Source organism: Bos mutus, chromosome 13 (assembly GCF_027580195.1).
Source record: "Bos mutus isolate GX-2022 chromosome 13, NWIPB_WYAK_1.1, whole genome shotgun sequence".
NCBI classification, from domain to species: domain Eukaryota; kingdom Metazoa; phylum Chordata; class Mammalia; order Artiodactyla; family Bovidae; genus Bos; species Bos mutus.
The window spans coordinates 55,159,211-55,179,106 of NC_091629.1; the positions used below are offsets into that span (position 1 = coordinate 55,159,211).

General features: G+C 45.7%; 1 protein-coding gene across 7 annotated transcripts in view; it reads right to left on the bottom strand.

Annotated features, from left to right (window-relative positions):
- PTPRT (protein tyrosine phosphatase receptor type T) overlaps positions 1-19,896 on the bottom strand; it is a 1,153,310-nt gene that overhangs the window by 156,151 nt on the left and 977,263 nt on the right. For 4 of the 7 annotated variants that reach the window (XM_070381761.1, XM_070381757.1, XM_070381760.1 and 1 more), the window contains exons 14-15: positions 18,332-18,467; positions 6,032-6,061 (exon numbers count right to left, since the gene is read on the bottom strand). In XM_070381761.1, the coding sequence (XP_070237862.1) occupies positions 6,032-6,061; positions 18,332-18,467 (166 nt within the window). The remainder of the gene's footprint in view (positions 1-6,031; positions 6,062-18,331; positions 18,468-19,896) is intronic. The other 3 variants (XM_070381763.1, XM_070381762.1, XM_070381758.1) reach the window with 1 other exon arrangement.

A 19,896-nucleotide genomic window follows, 5' to 3' on the forward strand; every position in this document is an offset into this window, starting at 1 on the left:
ACGCATTTTTTAAAACGTGTTATTTTTATATAGGAACATAGCTGATAAACAATGTTATGTTAGCTTCAGGTGTACAACAAAGTGATTCAGTTATACATGTACCTATTCTTTTTTTTAAATTCTTTTCCCAATTATTTATTACGGATTACTGAGGAGAGTTTCCTGTGCTATACAGAGGGTCCTTGCTGGTTAATCATTTTAAATATGGCAATGTGTACATGTCAATCCCAAACTCTCTGACAACCCCCCTCTCTTCCCCTCTGGTAACCGTAAGTTCATTCTCTAAGTCTGTGAGTCTGTTTCTGATTTGTAAATAAGTTTTAAGGAATGCACTGTTAATTCCCACTTTATAAATGAGGAAACAGACTTTAAAAAGTTGCCTTAAATCCACAGAAGCAAGCAACAGACAGGGTCTGGAGGCATCTAAAAACTGTTACATTTTTTGGTTTGTTTGTTTAAGAATAGATCATCTCCCTGTTGACTTTAGCTGTTAGGTCTTTTAATCTCATCTTGTTCATTCATTCCACAAACATGTACTGGGGGTTCACTGTGAGTGTCAGGACACCATGGGGAACATGCTAATGAAAAAGAAACATCCTTAAGACACATTTGCTCCTGCCCATGATAACGCAGTGACTGCAGTCAGAGTTGGAGAAAAGGGACATTCGTGTAGGTAGAAAGAATCAGAGACATCTTCCTCTGAGAGCTGATGTTTGATCTGGACCTTGAAGAAGAAATGTAGGATTTAAAGTGGGAACCTGCTGTATAGCACAGAGAGCTCAGTTCTGTGCTCTGTGCTGACCTAGGTAGTTGGGATGGTTGTGGGTGGGAGGGAGGCTCAAGAGGGAGGAAATACATGTACACTTAGAGCTGATTCATGTTGTTGTATAACATAACAGCCCAATCAAAATAAATAAATACATACACATGCTGGAATGGGGAGAAAGCCAAAGGACGTGAAAAGTCCAAGCATTCCAGAGTGTCTGCACACAGAGACCAACCCAGGAGGTACCCTCCTCTGTGATACTCAAACAAAGCTAAGTGAAACAGTTAAGCGCTCTCTGTCAGAACGGCTGGTAGACACCTTAGTGCCTTTTCAACAACTACTACACTAAACCATCTCTGTTCAAAACAATTACTGTGCCCATCACATGCCTTGAGGTAAATTAACCCGTGAACAGACGCTGACTCTTAATATCGTTTTAAAAAGCAGATGCTGAAGTTGTTGGTTGCTGTGTTACAACAGAAAGACAAAAAGGAATTGAGAGAAGCATTTCTGTTAGCTCAGGATGTGAGGAATAACAGCCGCTCTTTATAAAATACCTACTTTGTGTCAGTCATTCTACAGATAACGCTTGTTCGTTACGCCTCACGAAAATGCTGGCAAGTTGCTATTACCATTTTGCAGATGAAGACCCTGAAGCTCAGAGTGGTTCCGTGACAGCTCGAGGTCTGAACAACTGGACAGAAGAGGCAGACCTAAATTGTGATCTGAGTCTGGTACCAAAAGCCACATTATTTTTGTTTTAAAAATGTGTACCAGGCAGTGAGGGACTCCACTCTAGATTTTTTTGCCCCTAGATCCCAAAGTGCCTTCTATCTATAGCTCTGTTTACCTGGGACATTAACTTCCTTTTGGTCACCTCTTACTCTAACCCCTCAACTACCACTGATCTGGCAGCCCAGCACTCTCAGCTCTGATCTCACGGCAAGTCCCCAGGACAGCAAAGACAGGATTACCTCAAGGGCCTCCTTGCCAGCCAGGAACAGCTGCCACTTCTTGTCCTGAGCAAGGCACTGCTGTCCCTGCATAGAACAGAGGATGTACAGGCAGAAAAACCTGCACTCAAATCCCGGCCCTCCCACAGCCTGGCCAAGGGCCCTCCAAGCACACAGTCCGGGTAGGTGCCCTGAAGTCTAATGAGAAGGATGGGCAGGGCTTGGGGGTATGATTCAAACCCAAGCTCTGCCACATCCTGGCTGTGTGTATACACAAGTCCTCAAACCTCAGTCTCAAGGTCTGAATAGACTCAACACATTAACTGTACCTCACAGGCTTTCTCTGAGCATTAAATGAACCCCACACATCACACCAGCTAAAAACAACATAGCTACCAGCTTCCTTCTAGGCTGGTCCAGTTGCCATGCAAGGGTGCAACGCATTGTGTGTGTGTGTGTGTGTGTGTGTGCACGCTAGTTGCTCAGTCGTGTCTGACTCTTTGCAACCCCATGGACTGTAGCCTACCAGGTTCCCCTGTCCATGGAATTCTCCAGGCAAGAATACTGGAGTGGGTAGCCATTCCCTTCTCTAGGAGACCTTCTCGACCCAGGAATCGAACCTGGGTCTCCTGCGTTGCAGATGGATTCTTTACTGTCTGAGCCACCAGTGAACATCATAGAAGCTCATAAACAGGATGAATCTTGAACCACATTCTCTCCCTATCTCAAAAGCAGGGATAGGAAGACTATGGCTCTCAGGAAAAATCTGGCCCACTCTCTGAATCAAGTAAAATTTTATTGGAACACATTCCTGCTTATACATTTACATACTGTATGGTTATTTTCATGTTACAGCATCAGAGTTGAGTAGAGGCAACAGAGAGTCCATAAAGCCAAAAATATTTACTACTGATTCCTTACTGAAAAAGTTTATGGACGCTTGATCCTGTGTATGGGACCTTTCAATGTGGGAGAGACACTGAGGGCCTCTTGGCTTTGAAAAAACATTCCTCTGTTCCTCTCCCACCCACACTTTACATTCTCTTTCTATAGTTTATGTGTTTTTCACCTTACCTCTCTTGGCCATCACATAACACCTATACTGCTTTTCTTATATATGGTGTTTTTTCTCTGTCTCCCCCCACTAAAACTCTTCATGTGGGCAGGGATTTTTGTTTGTTGAGCGAACTCCTACATCCCAGAACCTTGACCAGTACCTGACGTGTAAGTGGGAACTCCACAACAACTTGGGGATTGCATATGAGTTTCACTGTTGAGCCAGAGTATGTTGGAGGCTTTCTCTTTCAGTGGATGACTTCGAAGCTTTTAGAGGGATGGGGTGACTCCATAACCTCTGCGAGGAGGGAATTATTTTTTCCTGTTTTATAGAGGAGACAACTGAGCCTGGGTAAGTCAGTGCTTCTCAAACTTAAAGGTGCACATGAATGAACTAGGGATCTTGTTGGGAATGGAAGTGCTGCATTTAGTTTTTTGCTTGTTTGTTTTAGGCTGCGCCGTGCGGGATCTTAGTTCCCTGACTGGGGATGGAACCTGTGCATCCTTCTTTGGGAGTGAGGAGTCCCCATCACTGGTTGCCAGGGAAGTCCCGGGTGCTGTTTTTCTAACAAGCTCCTGCGTGATGTCAGTGCTGCAGGTCTGTGACCCACAATTTGAACAGAGACGGCTTAAAGCACCCACTCAGGGTCTCTACCTAAGATGTGGCGGAATGGAATTTTGAATCTGGAGACCACGGGGGTCCATCATTTCCATTCTGTTCACCCTTCACCATCTACATGCATCCCTCAATCCTTTGGTTTCACAAGACTGGTCACACACACCCTCCTTGGCTCCCTGTCGCCACTTAGCCTCCAGATCCTCCTTTTCTCTGGGTACCCCACCTCCAGCATCTTCAGCCACTCCATTCTGCACAGGCTCCTCTACATATACATTCCAGGACTTTCTGGCCCTTCAAGTGGCCGGTCTCATGTTTCTCCTCTCTTTTAGGGCCCAGTGGTTAAGAAGAAGTTCCCCTCCTCATGGGCCCTAGGCAGGCTGGCTTCTTCCCTCAAGGCTACCCCAGGACCTGCACAAGTGACTTCTGCTGGTCCAGGGCCATGCCCGAGCCCTCTACTTCCACCTCTCTGCAGCACCGGCTACTGTCAAGTCTTCCTTCTGCAGTGGACTTCACTTGGTTCTCTGTGGTTCTCCTCCTACCTTTCTGTCTGCTTTGCCAGTTCTCCTCCTCCTCTGAATCTTTAACTATGCTCCATTCCTGAGCTGGCATGAGTGTCACACCCTAGGATCTGTCACTTAGAACTCCAAGTCTGCACTGATTCAAAGACCCTTGCTTATCACTGCAACTTGAAGTACGAGTACTTGTGTATCTTCTTCTATACCTCCATACCATTCGTGTTTGATTTCATCACAGGGCCCAGGACAGAGAATGGTACAAAGTGGGCCTCCGGACAGTGCTATGTACATTGGCTAACAGACTGAGGCGGCAAGTTGCCCAGAAGGCATTGCATGCCCATACCTAATGTAGCACATTGATCCTGTAAGAATCTCCTAGAAGACCAGAGGCACCATCAGGGGCTACCACTTCAGCCCTGACTCCTCATGGTTTCTAAAAGGGGATACAAAAGAAAACTTACGTTGCAGGAGTGCCCATTTATTTGCAAGGCACTTTACAAAATTCTTCATTCCCTACAAGCTAGGCACTATTATCCCTATTTTAGAGTTAAGAGGAAAGAGGCTGAAAAAGTTCAGAAAACTTGCTAAAGGCTATGTAACTGCTGAGTGACAGAGACGTAACTTGAATCCAGAACTCTGACTTTTTCCGGCGGCAACAGTACCCCATACTGTCTCATGCTTCCGTGTCTTTGCACCTACTGCTTTCCCTGCTCGGAATTCTTATTTCTTCAGCCCTAGATAAACCCATCTCTAGAAGCACTGATAACTATCCCCTGCCCACTAAAAAAAATCAGTCACACAACTAAGTGTCCCCATAGCACAGTACCTGTCCCTGTAGGTACCTCTCAGCTGAGCTAGCAAGTATTTAATGTTGGGCTAGTCTCTCTGATAGATCTGCACATGAGGGTAGGGTTCAGAGTCCTGGCCATCTCTCCATCCACAGTGTCTGGGTCATAATGTGCATGTTCAACGCATGTTTCTCAAATGAATGAATGATCAAATGAAGCAGGCTGTCTGGTACTTTTGGTGCTGGTGGCTGGGGTTCATTGGTTCCTATATAAGATCAGGGTGGTGATCCCAGAATCTCATCTGCTCACTGCATGGACCTATTGACCAGGGACCCAAATACTGAGCAGAGAGATGGGGAGGCTGGCTCCCTCCTCATCTGTGAAGGCTTCAGCAGATGATCACTGACAGATATGGTCTCTTTCACAAGGCTGGGCTTGCCAGAGGTGGAGCAAGACATGGAATGATGGAAAATACACTTTACAAGGAGCGAGGCATTCTGAGTTTTAATCCCTTTCTCTTGATGACTGGATGCGTGATTTCATGTACTTCACATACTTCTCTGGACCTGAATTTTCAAATACGGAAAATGCCTATTAGAAATGTGAGACTAATTCAGTGGTTTTCTAACTCTTCATTACCAAGGATCTATTTATGGAATTTTTCTTATTTACCCTCATGTTGTGAAAACGTCTGGTTGAGTAATAAGAAAAACCATAAAAAAATTGTTAGTCAATCATCTATAACTACCAGCAAAGTGCACTGACAACATGATGTAACTGATGATAAACACTAGACTGGGATAATTCTAGCCCCAGAGAAAGACCTTGCTGTGAAGCTGGTTCTAGATAAAGCTACGATTCCCTATAGACTTCCTGAAATACTGGAAATAGCCAATGAATTTCTTTCTAATCTTTCAGCCCTTAGGGCTATGCATTTCCCAAGCAGACATAAACGGGCTTTGAAGTTGCTGAGATCAGTGGTTCTGTTTTATGTGTGCAAATCCTACAGGAGGATCAGGTTTTCCTCTTGTTGGAATTGGAGGATTTCTAACTAGAAACTTATACTGACAAAGGAGAAACAGCCCTTCACGGCTCCAAAAACAAAAAGGGCGGGCGGGGGGCGGGATCCAAGATGGAAGAAACAGGACAGACATGAACGGTGACAGTGCATTTTCAAATGGAAAACATCAAGGCAAAATCAAAACGCTGTGGCTGCAGGTGACTTAGACAGAGGTGAGTATGAGAAACCAACAGACACTTGGTTGGTGCAGGAAATGCATGCTACAGGTTGCCTTACAGGGCACAAAGCAAAGTCACCCCAGGTCGATACTTACAAGTAATAGGAGTAGGAATAAGCATTTCTTCTATATATTGATGGGCAGTCAGATGAAGGAAATGTCCAAAAGTGGGGGAAAAGAAAAGACAAACAAACAAGAATTAGATTTATAAGAAATCTTGGTTCTTAGAAATGCACATAGTATTACTCCCTAAGCTCAAGGAGATGCAAGTTTCTCAACTAGTCAGCGTCCTTGAGCATCAGGCACTTGCAGTGGTAGAAGAAATGAAGGAGACCTCTCCTATGATGGAGAAACTCACTATTCATGCAGAGGAAGCCAGATCGCATTTGGCCATTTTAATGGTTTGAAAATTCTTATGGTTACTAAAACTAGTTTCCTGGTAATTATGATGTTTTGGTCTTAAGTCAGATTTCTGTGGCCTTCTAGAACTAATTTATGACAGTGCTCCTGAGATCTAAGGAAAAAAATAATGACTTCTCTGTTAAGGTTAAACTACATCAGAATCTGTGCAGTAAGATCACACCAAAAGCAAGGAAATCGTGTAGTCAGCATCCAAGATGGCTGTCCAGTGATCCATATTTCCCCAGACTCAGGTCCAAGCGCAGTGCCTTCCACACGGAATCAGGGTTGGCCCTAGGTGACCAATAGAATACAGCAGGAGTTACATTCTGGGACTTTCTAGCATAGGACAAACAGAAGCTTTGTGGCTCTGTCTGCGTCTTTGGAACTTTCCCTTGGAGTCCTGAGGCTCCATGTAAAAAGGCTAAGTATCCCAAGCTTGCTGTGGTCAGAAGAGGCCATGTGGAGAGGCTCTAAGACTGTATGAACAGAGAGATGCTTCCAGCCAACCCCCAGCCAACTGGATTCTACCAACTAAGACCCTGGATATCACAGAACAGGAACAAGTCATTCCCTGCAAACCCTAGCCAAAGTACGGATTTATGAGAAAAATCACTAAATCTCATGGCTTATTTTTTTAAGCCACTAAATTTTGGGAAGTACTTTGTTACATTACTGGTAGAAAACTGGAAAAGCATTCAAATTTCATCATGAAAGAGCACTGCGCTAAAAGAGAAGAATTGCAAACATCAGTCTGAACAGACTACAACTTGAATAAACTCTCTGTGCCTTCCTTTTATTATCTGATTCTTAGGCGAGTTGAACTAAATCACGAATTTTCAAACAACACATTCTCAGGATTCTGCAGACTCACTGTAATGAGGGAGCATGTGGGGTTACTGAACAGGTAGGGCTGCTGGCCCTCTGCCAGCCATTAAAGGCAGAGCTTCTCCATCTTAATCTATTTCATAAATTGGCATGTCACTTAAGATTTCACATGACTGAAAAACAGATTCCACTCTCCAAAAGAATGGTTGAAAAATCACTGCCTGCAGTCTTTCTCTGATGTCTCTTCTAGCTCTTGGCTTCTGAACAAAAAAAAAAAAAAAAAGGAAGACTCAAGTAAGTCTGTGATTTTCCCTTTGTTATAATTTTTCTTGTTCTGTAGGAAAATAAATAGGAAAACTTTTCTTTTACTGACTTAATTATACTGACAATAACTAATACATTTGTGGACTGAGAAAACTTGCTGAATAATTCAGGTCCTCAAAGACTCATCTAAGTACGCAAGAATAATTTGTTCCCATCTTGAGTTCTGTGGTTAATTCCAACTGCTATCCAGTTTTGTTGACACAGAAAGATGTGGTCTTTACATCCACAGGGTGGGAACGTGACCTCAGAGCCCCAAGCTTCCCCCTCTTAAGTAGGAACTGGCCAAAGCCCCCAAGGTAAGCCCACCCCAAGGCTTTCTCTCATTTATCAGGACAGCCAAATTCTATAGGTCCAGAAGGAAAGTGACATCTGAACGCCAAGACACCTTGGCAGAAGGAAAGCTCTGTGCCTCCTTGGGAGGCTGAACTGGGGCAACCACAGCCAGCAAATCTGGTCACTCATAAAACTGTTGAATATCTTTGGCCAAATGAACAGTGGCCCCAGATGGGAGAAATGGGTGAAGAACTTCCAACAATGGGTGGGATCTAGAACAGCCCACGCAAGCCATCCAATGCCTCTACCAACCACGTGATGTGTTGTGCTAAGGCACTTAAGTCGTTTCTGATTCTTTGCGACCCCACAGACAGTAGCCTGCGAGGATCCTCTGTCCGTGGGATTCTCTAGGCAAGAATACTAGAGTGGGTTGCTCTAGTGGGTTCCTCCTCCAGGGGATCTTCCCAACCTAGGGATTGAACCCAAGTCTCTTGTGTCTCCTGAACTAGCAGGCGGCTTCTTTACCAATGGTGCCACCTGGGAAGCCCATATAATACAGGTTGGCATTCTTCTTCACTGGGGGCTCTGTGGACCAGAGCCTGGGAATATGATTCCTCAGGGGCAGAGAGTTTAGGCTGCATTTGATAAAGACTCACAGACATCTCTGTTCTCTATATTGTCAAGAACATGGGACTGAGAATGGAGAGGCCAGAGTTCTGATCTCAGCTCTGTTTATTTGCATGCTATGAGGTTACCCCTCACTAGATCTAATATTTTGTGTATTTTGGGACCAGTTGCAAGGCCTCCATTCTGAGCCAGGATTTTTTCACCATCAGCAGCTCCAAGCTGCACTCTTGGGTCTCAACATTCACAACCTCTGGCGGTCTGCTCTCAACCTTCAGGATTCCCCTCTGCCTGGCCACCTCCTCATGACAACATGCTTCCTCGCCCTTTGATTCACCTCTTCCAAGTGGCTGAGTTATCCTGGATGTCACCAGAAGCCACTGCAATCCCTGACCAAGCTTCCAGGCAACCCCAGAATGATAGAGGCTGGCAAGCGTCTATTAATTGAATTTGTTTTCCAAATTCAATTGCAGGGCCTTCCAGGGCAAGGATTATACTTCTTTACTCTGTGATCAAAACAGAGTATACATGTGTCCTTTCTCTCAGGCTTGAAGAAGATTTACTGAAGGTCTAAATTTACAAGGATACAGTGATATTGCAAGTAACAGATTGCCTGAGACCAAAGATTCTGAGCAGGAAGACAGCTGTGCTTAGGAAAAAACCCCAAACTTTATAAATCACATACTGCAGAATCTCTTCAGCTGGCTGACAAGAATGACTTGAGGCATAGCTTCCCCTTGCTTCATGCTATTTAAACAAGACTAGTTGTCTACTTTACCATCCATTTAACCATCTACCTGTCCATCCATTTCTTAAACCAACCCATTCACTCTTCCATCCATCCATCCATCTGCCTCCATCCACCCATCCTTCCACCCATCTATCCACCTCCTTAAAAATCTGTACATCTACGTATCCATTTAGATCATAACTCCACACACTCATCTGTTCATCCATGTACTCATCTACTCATTCATCCAACACTCCATCCATCATCCACTCATCCATCTTTCCACCCGTAATTCAGCTACAACTTTTGAAGGGCCTATTAAATGATTGTCTCCGCCAACTACCAGAGATAGAAAGACGAATGCCATCTTGATCTAGCCAGTATGTCTGATGGGAGAGTCAGACAAGAAATACAATTTAGATGATAATTAATACCTGCCACTTAGATAGTAGGAGCTCACTTATGTGGCAGGTGCTGTTCTCAGTACTTTATGTGAACTATTTTACTTAATCCTCATTAGAAGTATTATTATCTCTATTTTACAGGTGAGGAAAGTGAAGCTCAGAGAGGTTAAGTTTACATAGTTGGAAACGGCAATCCACTCCAGTATTCTTGCCTGGAAAATTCCATGGACAGCAGAGCCTGGCAGGCCACAGTCCATGGGTCACAAGAGTCACAGATAACTTAGCAAATAAACCATCACTACCACCAACACCAAGCAACATGACGAGGATCAGAATCTAAGAAATCTAACTTTAAGAGCCTTCATAACAAGCACTATGCTATTATCATCTGGAGCGATACATGGTATGAGGCAGTAACACAAGGAGCTGTGGGACCATATTTGGGGGTAACGGGTAGAGAGGGGAGAGGTAATTTGGCTTAAAGTCTGTGACGCCTCAGTTGTAAAGTCAAGGAACACCCAGATGGAGTGGGAGGGAGGGTACTTCCAGGCTGCTGAATATGCGTCTACAGACTGGGTGGGTGGTTGGTTATCAAGGTGGAAACGTCAAGATGTTGGCACGTATATTCAAAATGAATAAACAAAAAGGACCTATTGTACAGCACATGGAACTCTACTCAATGTTATGTGCCAGCCTGGCTGGGAGGGGCAGGGTTCGGGGGAGAAAGGCTGTATAAAGGGGACTCTATGACTGAGTCCCTTTGCTGTTCACCTGAAACTATCACAACTTTGTAAATCGGCTATACTCAAATACAAAATAAAAAGTTTAAAGTTTGCGGGGGCAGGAAAGATGTCGGCAGAGCCTAGTTCCCAAAGAATTTAAGTTGCTTACCCTCAGTACCATAGGTCACAGGGAGAACCCAAAGGATCAAGTGGCCAAATATTTTTCTAGATGGATGATTCTGGCAGGAGTCTGAGAAAACAGTTGGAGGAGAGAGGGACTGGGGTTGTGAAAGCTGCTCTAAGAGTCAAAGCAAGAGACGCTGGGGGCAGATCTTGAAATCGCCCTGAGGAAGGAGAAGAGGTGAATGTGAAAGGTGGTTAAAACACAAAAGCAATAGGTGATTAAATGTGAGCATTTTAAGACTTCCAAGGTTGGTGGCTCAGATGATAAGGAATCTGCCTGTAAGGCAGAAGACCCAGGTTTGATCCCTGGGTTGGGAAGATCCCCTAAAGAAGGCAACCCACTCCAGTATTCTTGCCTGGAGAATCCGATGGGCAAAGGAGCCTGGAGGGCTACAGTCCATGGGGTCTGCAAAGAGTTGGACATGACTGAGCAACTGACGCTTTTGCTTTCCAAGGTTCTAGCTTGAGGCTACCCAAGTGAGTGCAAACAGAAGAGGGAGTAACCTCCCAGGGTGCGGTGCAGTTTAGAATGGGATGGACAAAACAAGATACAAAGTTTATTTGGGGATGCTTCCCCATCTTGACAAACCATTCAAAATGACGTCATGCAGTTCAGTGTATCAGCAAATCCTGCTTTACATTTCACCCAGGTTAGGCGGTGCTAAGAGGGCAGACTCTGTTATCAGATTGGCCAAGTTTCAGACCCAGCTCTGCTGCTTATGAGTTATGTGATCTGGGGCAACTTCCTTAGGCTCTACATGCTTCACTTTGTCACCTGTAGCGCAGTCCAATCTAACTGTGACCCTGCCTCTTTGGCTAACCCAGTAGTTATCTTTCCCTTTTGTCTTTTTTTTTTTTTTTCCTGGATATATAGGTGTTCCTTGAATCTCAGATCATGGTACATCTTTCGCATGCTGCCCTTCCAGACTTAACACCTCCCACCACAGGGCTGGGTTTACCCTTGATGCTCAATGTTGATATTTGGGTCTGTAATCTGAGTGAAGCTTTCTTGCCCGAGAGATGGAGTGCAATCGTGGACTCCATCTGTTCTCATTTCACTGGGATTCAACATGTTTTTAGGGAATCCCCAGTATCTGCAAGGCACATTTGTGACAAGGATGAATAAGAACAGGCAGCCGATGGTCCATTGAAGAAGAAAAGCTGTGAATACAAATGACAAGTGCAAGGCAGAACACGACAGGGATCCTCACAGAGAGAACCCCAGATGGTGAAGAGACTGTCTAGACTGAAGGTCGAAAGGGTTTACTGGAGAAGGTGTCTTTTACATCAGACCTTAAACATGGGCAGGATCTGGCCAGATGGAACTGAGGAACACACAGGCATCGAAAGAGGAGGAAACTTCACCAGCCAAGGCACTGGAGTGGGTGAGACTCTAGGAAATCTGCCAGAATTACCGTGAGCAAGGGGGCAGCATAACTTCACAGCTCTCTGGATGACCTAATAAGCATGTGTATCTTCCCTTATTTGCTCCCCATGAACCATGGATACTGGGGAGGAGAAGCCAATGAAGGATTTTAGAATGCAGGTTTGGGAGTACAAGTTTCATTTCTGAAACATCACCTAGGCTACAGAGTGGAGGATGGGTTGGAGGGGTGGGGTCAGAGTCAAAGAGAGAGGAGGAGGGTGGGGAGGAGACTCCTATAGCAAAGCCATAGAGGCTTCCACCAGGGAGGAGGCAGTGGGGAGGGGGAGAGGAGATGATGTGACCAAGAGAAAGTAAAGACGCAGGGTCAGAAGTACTGGGGTGATGGAATCCCGTTGGTCTGGCTGATGGACAGGGTGTATCTGTCACTAAGATGGGGACACACGATTGGGAATAGGTTGGTGGGGAGCTGATGATTTTAGCTTTGACCATAAACACTTTGCGGGTAAATATCTAGGGGCAGATGATACAGGGCAGTGGAGCTCTGGTGAGACAGGACCAAAGCAGAAGGCCTGCTGTCCCAGGCCAGTTCAGTCCACAAAACTACAACTGGGGGTCTACGCATCTGACACAGTGGTTGCAGGCAACGGGGGGACCACTGGATCTTCTTGGGGTGGGTGCTTGTAGGAATACTGCTTACAGAAGGTAATACTTGAAGGAATTCTACTCGGAAGAACTTGGGGCTGAGAGAGAGTAACAGGAGCCTTGCAGGTGAAGGGAAATGTCTGGACATTTGATTCAGGGAAACAGCGTGCACCAAGGCAGAGAACAGGAGAAAATGATGTGAATCTGGGTCACCTCTGCCCTATTCCAGGATTCACTTTTCTACCAGTCTCCATGCACTGCTAGGACAGAAATTAACAGCAAGGGGCCTGGAGTCACAGAGCCTGGTTTGTATTTCAACTTTGCCCATACCCTGATTTTAATTCAACAAATAATCATAGAAGATAGGATCCTCAGTTTCCTCTTTTCAAAAAACAGAGTCCTATCTTCTACGATTATTTGTTGAATTAAAATCAGGATATGGCAGCAGTTGCAGCAGTTCAAATGGGAAACAAACAAATTAGTTAGGTCAGAGTGTGTGTGTTGATGGCAGCACTGCCTTCTGCATATTGGTGATGGGGTTGGAGCTGACTTGGTACACTTGTTGGTCATGTGTAAGATGAATATCCCTGTTGATATCATGCACTATAGTCCTGTTAGAAGGTACAGGAAGTAAAGCCTGTCCCAACCATTAGCTCATTTGATTCTTAGAGCAGATTCATGAGATTGGCTGCATCTCACAGATGGGAAAGCAAAGGTTGAGCTTTGATACATTGCTTCTCCAAGGTTAGCAGCAGATACATGGGGCTGTAGAGATTCAGACCCAGTTTTTCTGTATCCCAGTACACAGCTAACAAGATGTCTATACCCCTTAGACTGGGAGCTACTGGGAGGTGAAAGCGTTAGGCGCTCAGTCATGGCTGACCCTTTTCGACTCCATGGACTGTAGTCTGCCAGGCTCCTCTGTCCATGGAATTGTCCAGGCAAGAATACTGGAGGGCAGACATGGAGAATCAAGGTACAGCAAGAGATGCACATTTATCTCAAAGCAGACTCTCATATCTCAAACTCAAGACACTTCAAATGCACTCGTGGGAAAGGTACTGTCTGGACAGGCCAAGTATGACTGGCAGTAAGTTTAGGCTGGACCAGGAAGCCCTGGACAGGGAGAGGAGACGAGGAGATGGGGGAGGATGGAACTGTGTGTGCTGAAGGATTTTGAAACTATCTGCCTAAAATTTGCTTAGTTTCCATTTGAAAAGTAAGAAGGGATGGAGAGGTTCATGTAGAATACACACGTCTTGAGGTACAGATCTACCAAGTTATCCTGCTTAACCTGGCTCCACGTTTCCCCAATCAGAAGTGTATCACTATGCCCTAAGCCTTGGAGAACCACACTCAAACTTCAGGAACTGTGTCCCAAGGAATAAATGATGATAGGAAGCTTATAGGCATATGCAACAACTTTCCATATGTGTGTGGCTAATAAACACCTTCAACCATCAAGATACACTTATTAATGTGGTGGTCCTTAACCTTTTTGGCATCAGGGTCCAGCATTGTAGAAGAAATTTTTCCATGCTCCAGGAAGGTATGGGGATGGTTTGGGGATGATTCAAGTGAATTACATATATTGTACACTTTATTTCTAAACTGATGCCGCTGCTGATCTGACAGGTCCATAGTCCAGAGGTTGGGGACCCCTGGGTTAAGGCACTAAGGCTGGAGCTTTCCACCTCAATTTACACTGAAGGCACCCAGGGCTCTGTAACACTAAGCCAAGGGACCAGAGAGGTGGCCTAGCAACTCCTTGGCTGCCCTTTCCTTTGGGAGAGGATGTCCAGTAATTCTAAGGAAGGAGGTCAGGGAAGAAGATGACCAGGACTGCAGAGAGGACAGTTTTTCTTCATTTCAGGACTCAACAGGGCACTCATGAAGAGGGAGTGTGTTTTACTACATGATGGCATGCACAAATCCATTCTAGACTGTTTCTGAGGTCTAGATGTGACGGACAAGCCAGGAGAAAAAGATGGAGACATTATACAGTGACAGCCTAAGAATGGATGTTTTGTAATGAGCTTGGCTAGAACCACACGGGTTAACTCTGTCAGAAGGGGCTTCAAGTTCCATCTTAAAATGCTCATGCAACCCTCCAAACATATGCAGCCCTGATTCTGTATCATCCTGCATTCAAAGAAGCCCAGTCCAAACAGCCAAAGGTACTATTAAAAGAAGTCCAAAGTTGAATTTGCATCTTTTTCAAACTTGAAGGGAATTCTGTTTAAATGGATCATCAACGTCTCGCGTCCCCTTCTGCAACCTTGCATCGTTCCATATGCACTCCAGCCATGAAAAAAAAAAAACAAACAAACAACAAGAAAACACTCCTCAGGGTATGTTGATCTCTCTCTCTCTTTCCTTCTCTTTCCCCAGTCTTCCAAGTGTAAATTGACTTCACTAAGCCCTTTCCTTGGTCATCTGCATCTTTAGCCCTTTCTAGGCCAGCTTTCTAGTTCAGTACAACACACACAACACCTAATACAAGAGAAAGACTCTCTGTGGACAGTGACAGGTAAGCCACAGGGCCTGTAGGGGGAAACTAGGAGCATCTTAAGTGGGCTGGAAACACTTGGCTGCAGCTCTGGGGAAGACTTTGAGTCAGCTGAACCCACTGGGATGGAGGGAGCCACCATGCCCATGTCCATGGAGGTTACAGTGAAGCCCCAGCTCAGGCCAGTGCAGGAAGTGTGGCTGGCATTCAACTTCTGAGAGCTCCTGGAAGCAGAAACTAACTCAAGGTCATGAAGGGACACTGAAGAGATGCTGACCCTAGGACTCTGATTTGTGATGGTTTCCCTATTATTTTGGGGTTTCTTTTCCTTTAATTATCTATTCCCTTTAGGTGGCTGTGGACAGCATTCCCAGGTGGTACAGTGGTAAAGAATCTGCCTGCCAATGCAGGAGACACAGAAGACATGGGTTGGATCCCTAGGTTGGGAAGATCCCCTGGAGGAGGAAATGACAACCCACTCCAGTACTCTTTCCTAGAGAATCCCATGGACAGAGGAGCCTGGTGGGCTGCCAAGAGTCGGACATGACTGGGCAACTGAGCACACAACACACGTGGACAGCATTCTGGCGAGCCCTAAGTAAGTTAGGGACAGACTCAATCGACCAATGACGTTTTCCCCGTATTTATATATGGGGTTTGGGTCAGAAGAGGGAAAGGAGCCCCTCAAGCTCTTCACTGTCCTTTGGGGCAAGGGGTTAGTGGAAAGAGTTAAACATAGCAGGCTTATGTCTCTCTTTTTCTCCCTCTTTCCCCTCTTCACTCCTCCATTTTCCATTCCCTATACCCATTTGTAAAATATGACCATCAACCAAGCCAGAAAAATGTCTTATTTTCTCCAAAAGATGCTGTACATGCAAATGCTGATCAGCACCCCCACCCACCCCCTGGCTCACTGCCACAACATCTGAGATTTGCTTCTTGGGAAGAAATGGTGATCAGGTGACGCCTGTTGATTGGGACTGATGGATGGTTTTGATAGAACTGACAGCTGATGAAGATACTCAGAGAAGGATAAAACCACACAAAGGGCTCACTTTATTCCTGCTCTCATCCTGAAACCAGAAAGCCCCTCCCTCCCTCCCGGAAAGTCACACATTTCAGAAATAGCTGTTGAGAGGGAAGTGAAATTTCTTCACAAGCTCACAGACGATGGTGACGTGGGTTAAGCCAGGCTTTAGAAAGAGCAAAATTGGAAGAGCATATCTGACTTACAAATCAGTGGCAAAGAATAAGAACCTCTGGGGTCTATCAAAGAGGAATGCAATTCTATTAAATGAGTTACTTTTTTCAAAGAGACTCTCTCAAACTCACCTCTGTCTTTAAAGCATCTGAGACTCTAAGAATGCATCGAGGATCTTATACGTGCAACGTGCTCTCTATCTCCCAGAGAAATAAAAACTCATGTTTGACCTCATCCAATAGCAGCTGCCTTGTCACTGAGACATAACACATAGCCTGGCTTCACAGATGATGATGACTCTGGGGGCTCCTGACCCCCAGCATTAGCATGGACCTTCCTTCTCCCTTGCCTCTCCAACCAGAAAATCAGTAGTTGGATGAGAATCTTAATTCTTCTGTCATTCTGCTGGGAGCCTAAGGAAAGGAATGATCCTATAGAACAGACATGTCAAGAAAGAACAGATCCTGGGACTTCCCTGATGGTCCAGTGGCTAAGACTCTGTGCTCCCACACAGAGTCTTGCTGGGGGCCCAGGTTCGATTCCTGGTCAAGGAACTTGATCCCACAATCTGTACTAAAATATCCTTCTAAGACTGGATAGTAGTCGGAGTGTTAGTCACTCAATCGTGTCTGAACTCTGTGTGACCCCATTGACTGTAGCCTGCCAGGCTCCTCTGTCCATGGGATTCTCCAGGCAAGAATATTGGAGTGGGGTGCCATTCCCTTCTCCAGGGGATCTTTCCAACCCAGGGATTGAACCCAGTCTTCTGCATTGCTGGCAGATTCTTTACTCTGAGCTACAGGGCAGCGAGCTAAATAAATAAATATTCAGAAGAAAAGAAAGAACAGGTCCTACCAATAAGATGTCCTGATCAAAGGATGGAACCATGTGACATACAGAGATATTTTGGGGCCAGAATGGCTAAAAGAAGGCTGATTAGTAGCAGAGTGGAAATCAATGGCTGGAAATAAGGACACAGTCTTTATTTTTTTACTTTGTGCATTTCTGTTTATGGTACTCCTTAGAGTAGAAGCTGGAATTTGTCTTTGGGGCATTCTGTCCCTTTGTTCTGGGGGGAACAAGTTTCATGAGCTGGTTTTGTCCCAGGGATGGCAGCAAGTCCCTAGTCCTCATTACTGGGCTTGTCTTGAACTCTGAGTAACCAAACCCAGAGCTTCAGGCTGAGGAGTTAAATAGTTTGTTGAAGAATATAAATATAACTCTTTAAACTGGGGGCAGGGCAGGTTGCAGCACATGTCATTATAATGTAGATAAAGTGTTTTGTTTGCTTTGGCAGATTGGGGAGTGGGAGGGTGGAGACCAAGATTGGAATCCTGGCATTGAAACTGAGATGGGCAGCAGGCATGGGGACACAGTGGCTAATGTGTGAAGGTGGGAGGACCCCCTATTTAGAAGAACCAGCCCTGCACCCCAGGGACAGTGAGAGCTGATACTCACCCACCTTCCCTTTCCTCTCTGCAACTCCCTGGCTGGTCCTCAAGCCCTGTGAATGCCTGATAAACACAAGATGTCGGCGTAATGAATTTGGGGGATCAGGAAGGAACCTGGATCCTGGCTTTCATGAGCAACACGTGCAATACAAGATAATTGTGCCTTGACCAGAGGCGCCAGGAGGATATCCTGCTGAGAGGTGACAAGCACCAACAATCCAGCAGGGAAGGTTTTATAGGTCATGGAGTAGGAAGGAGAATTCCCTGAGGGCTGTCACACCATCGGAGGCTCTACCCTTTGATGCAGAGGGACACTGTTCCTTGACCAAAGACAAAAAGGGAATGGATGAAGGTGGAAGGAATGAAGCACTGCTTTCCTGCATCTGTCTTTGTAGGCTCAGCTGTGTCCTTGCGGCTCCCCCGTAATCCTGATGATGTGACCAATCACAACAGAGAAGCTATCTCTGAGGAGCATCATACACCAAGGGACAGCTGCCCCGCAAGACACTGACCATCCTGCGGCTGCTCTCCATGCAGGCAGCACACACCCTTCGGACACCAACACGATGAGCCACAACTGGCCCCAAATTTCAGGACCTCAACAGTTGTACCAGAAGGTCCCTGCTCGGAAGTGGTCAGCAGAGAAAGGACTTGGCCATATGGTGGTGCTGGGGCCGCTTGGGGTTGGCAGAATCTGCAGGGCAGCAACCCACACTCACCTCCTCTTGATGGTGAGCATCACGCCCAGGAGGATGATGGTGAACATGAGGAGGCCAGCGATCACGCCAGCCATCTTCACGGTGTTGTCCACCTGCTTCTCCGGCTCCACAGTGTTGGAGTTCTGAGTGGATGCACCTTGGAGGCAAAGGTGAAGAGGAAAGATATTGAAAAGGCTCACATACATGACTAGACAAATCACAGTGACAACAGCTTCCATTTACTGAGTGCTAACTATGTGCCAGGCACTGTGCTGAGGTCACTACACACACTGACCAATTAAACACTTTTGAGCATTAATTCCTCGTGAGGTTGAGGTTATTATCATAGCCCTTTTTTTTTGCATATGAAGAAACTGAGGTGCAGAGAAACTGAGTGAGCTGCCCGAACTTACACAACTACTGTGCTGGAGGCACCCTTCTCCTCCTCTCGTGAGGTCAAGCAGATGATTTTTATCCCTCAGACCATTCTGTCCCTAGGATCAAACCATGGGGCTACAGTTTGATCCTTAGGCTCATGGAATTATTCCAAACCATGCTTAATTCTTCCAGGTAAATGGTGAAAACAGCAGCCTTTGTAAGGGTAGCACAACTGAAATCGCTAGGTTTTTAAAGACAAAAAACATAATGCTTTCATTTTGCGCCTTATATTAAACAAATGGTTGAGGTAGAAATTTAGTGCATTAAAGAGAACTGCTTTGGATTCAGAAAACACTTAAATTCGCTAAGTCCATTTTTGAAATTTAATGTTGATATTACCAGCTCTGCCAGTACTCACTGACTCAATTCCATGTCAAGGAAAACTGGGAACTGGGCACTTACTACATCCTCAGCCCTGTGCTGAGCCGTTTCATGCACCCAGCTTGGACAATCCTTGCAAATGTTCCCCGAAGTATCTATGGATTGTCCCATTTTATAGATGAGAAAACAAAGGAGCTAGCTAAAAGTCATGTGGCTGATAAAGCTCAGAGCCAGAATTCCATTGGTTTCTTGACTCTAAGTCTAGGTTTCAGAAGTCAGAAGCCTTGAGTTCAACTTTCAAGTCCCCTAGTTCCCCAATCCTCGGAGAAGGCAATGGCACCCCACTCCAGTACTCTTGCCTGAAAATCCCATGGACAGAGGAGCCTGGTAGGCTGCAGTCCATGGGGTCGCTAAGAGTCGGATACGACTGAGTGACTTCACTTTCACTTTTCACTTTCATGCATTGGAGAAGGAAATGGCAACCCACTCCAGTGTTCTTGCCTGGAGAATCCCAGGGACGGGGGAGCCTGGTGGGCTGCCGTCTATGGGGTCGCACAGAGTCGGACACGACTGAAGCGACTTAGCAGCAGCAGCAGCAATCCCCCAATGCTACTCCTCCCAGACAACCACTTGCTAAGGCGATAGCAACAGTCAGGAGCCAGAGAATGCCTAAGCCTGGCCTCTTCATGCAATGACCGGGGGACAGAGGCAACTTCTCATTCCAGCACCTGTGTGAACCTTCTGGAGTGTGGTCCAGGATTAATACCACCGCGAATTCCTCCCAAGGATGCCAACTCTGTGTGAGGCAGCTGAAGTCCAAAGCATCC